Source organism: Cyprinodon variegatus, unplaced genomic scaffold, assembly GCF_000732505.1.
Source record: "Cyprinodon variegatus isolate N-32 unplaced genomic scaffold, C_variegatus-1.0 Scaffold2123, whole genome shotgun sequence".
Classification (NCBI taxonomy): domain Eukaryota; kingdom Metazoa; phylum Chordata; class Actinopteri; order Cyprinodontiformes; family Cyprinodontidae; genus Cyprinodon; species Cyprinodon variegatus.
The window spans coordinates 7,243-9,119 of record NW_015152576.1 but is presented as its reverse complement, the minus strand read 5'-3'; the positions used below and the strand labels follow the sequence as shown (position 1 = coordinate 9,119).

The 1,877-nt window shown below is 56.0% G+C and overlaps 1 protein-coding gene across 1 annotated transcript in view; it reads left to right on the top strand.

Annotated features, from left to right (window-relative positions):
* The window catches only part of f3 (coagulation factor III (thromboplastin, tissue factor)), a 7,033-nt gene extending 5,636 nt beyond the window's left edge, over positions 1-1,397 (top strand). The window contains exons 4-6 of the mRNA XM_015405302.1: positions 426-607; positions 681-849; positions 952-1,397. Of these exons, the coding sequence (XP_015260788.1) occupies positions 426-607; positions 681-849; positions 952-1,097 (497 nt within the window). The 3' untranslated portion in view covers positions 1,098-1,397. The remainder of the gene's footprint in view (positions 1-425; positions 608-680; positions 850-951) is intronic.
* Positions 1,398-1,877: the final 480 nt, after the last annotated feature.

Sequence of the window (1,877 nt, the reverse complement as noted above, 5' to 3'; positions counted from 1 at the left end):
CTGTTCCAGGCCCAATCAGAACCTCCCTTGCTGTTCCAGGCCCAATCAGAACCTCCCTTGCTGTTCCAGGCCCAATCAGAACCTCCCTTGCTGTTCCAGGCCCAATCAGAACCTCCTGCTCTCACCAGCAGAACATCAACGCTCCTCCTGTCTTGAGTACAGGAGAGTGATCATGGTCCTGACCCGGTTTCCCTACCCGGTTCTGATGAACAGATCCTGTAAAAGTACTCAGACCCTGCAGGTCTAGTGTGATCCAGACAGAACCTCAGATGGTGGAACCAGGAAGACTCTTCCTCTGGTTCAGAGCTCCTCTCTGCCATCACCCTAATGTTTAGAACCTGATTGGGCCGGTTCCTCGGTTCTGCAGAACCGCCAGCTGTTCCACAGAGGATCCACACCCACCATCCGTCTGCTCTGTCCCACAGCCGACATCGGGAGGCCCGACTTCAGCCTGAACGTCAGCCAGGACCAGCAGACCACCACGCTGTACGTGAGCGACCCCCCCACCGCGCTCTTCATCGGTGACCGCCAGTTGAACATCAGAGACGTCTTCGCTGACGACCTGCGATACAGAGTCAAGTACCGGAAGAAGAAGAGCAGCGGCATAGTGAGTAACCTCCCCCTCCTCCCCCTCAGTCAGACACCCCCCCCCATCCAGCTGACGCCTCCTTTTCCTCCAGAAAACCTTGGACTCCGGCTCCAGCGTGATCCCCATGAGCAGTCTGGACCGCGGAGAGAGCTACTGCTTCACCGTCCAGGCCTACATCCCCAGCCGCCGCACCGCCAAGCAGTTTGGAGAGGAGAGCGCCACCAAGTGTTCTGGAGGGGAGGAGCGGTCCATCTTCAAAGGTCAGTTCTGAGCGCGGCGGGTCCGGTCTGGACCCACGCTGCCTTCAGGCTCCATCAGGACGTCTGGGCCCTGCTACTGACCTGCTGCCTTCCTTGTTGCAGTCTTTTCTCCGGCTGTGATCGCTGGCGGCCTCCTGCTCATCCCGCTGACCCTCGGCCTGATCGTCACCGTCGCCATCATCTGCTGGAAGCGGAAGAGAAAAGCGGCGAAGGCTGGGATGGAGCGGCGTCCTCTGAGGGACGCCTAGGCGTCCGCGGCGGAGCGGTGCTGGCTGAGGTTTCTGTGAAACGTTTGAACTCAGCTTCAGCAGCTTCAGGTTCTGTCTGACAGCGGTACGTCTGACCGGGTTCCACCCAACCTCAATCTGGACTGGCTGGTTTCCATGGCGATAGAGAAGCTGGGATCATATTATTTTTTTACTAATGGAATATTTTCTACCTGCTGTTTAATTTATTGTGGCTTCTGGTGGGGTGATTTTATAGATGTTTGAATCAAACTAACTTTTTATGGATCCTGATGTTCTGCTTTGATCTGAATCAATAAAGATTTTCATCTTAAAGCCTGAAATGTCTGTCGGATCACAACACATTTAGAACCGGGCCGGCGCCGGCAGAACCTCCTCCACAGCCAGGCCAAACCTGGGCCAACAGCGCCCCCTCGTGGAGGCCCAGGAGGACCGATGAGGAAATGAAGGACAACAGGCGGGTTCTAACGGTTGGATTTATTTCAGTGCAAAAAGAGATCAACAGCTGAGTTAAGGCCTCTTTACATTCCATCATCTGCTTATTGGTCAAGTTCATTAGTAGGAGGAGTTCTGCTCCTCAGAGGAGTCCCACCACCACCTGCTCCAGAAACGGCAGGGAGGCGGTTCAAATGCAGCAGGCCGCCTGGACCCAGTCTGGGTCCAACCACCGTTCATGGTGAGCAGGAGAGACGAATCAGGAGGGGATCAGGGAGACAGGGTCTACTGGACAGACCGGACCTGCAGGACAGACCGACCTGCTGGACCTGCAGGACAGACCGACCT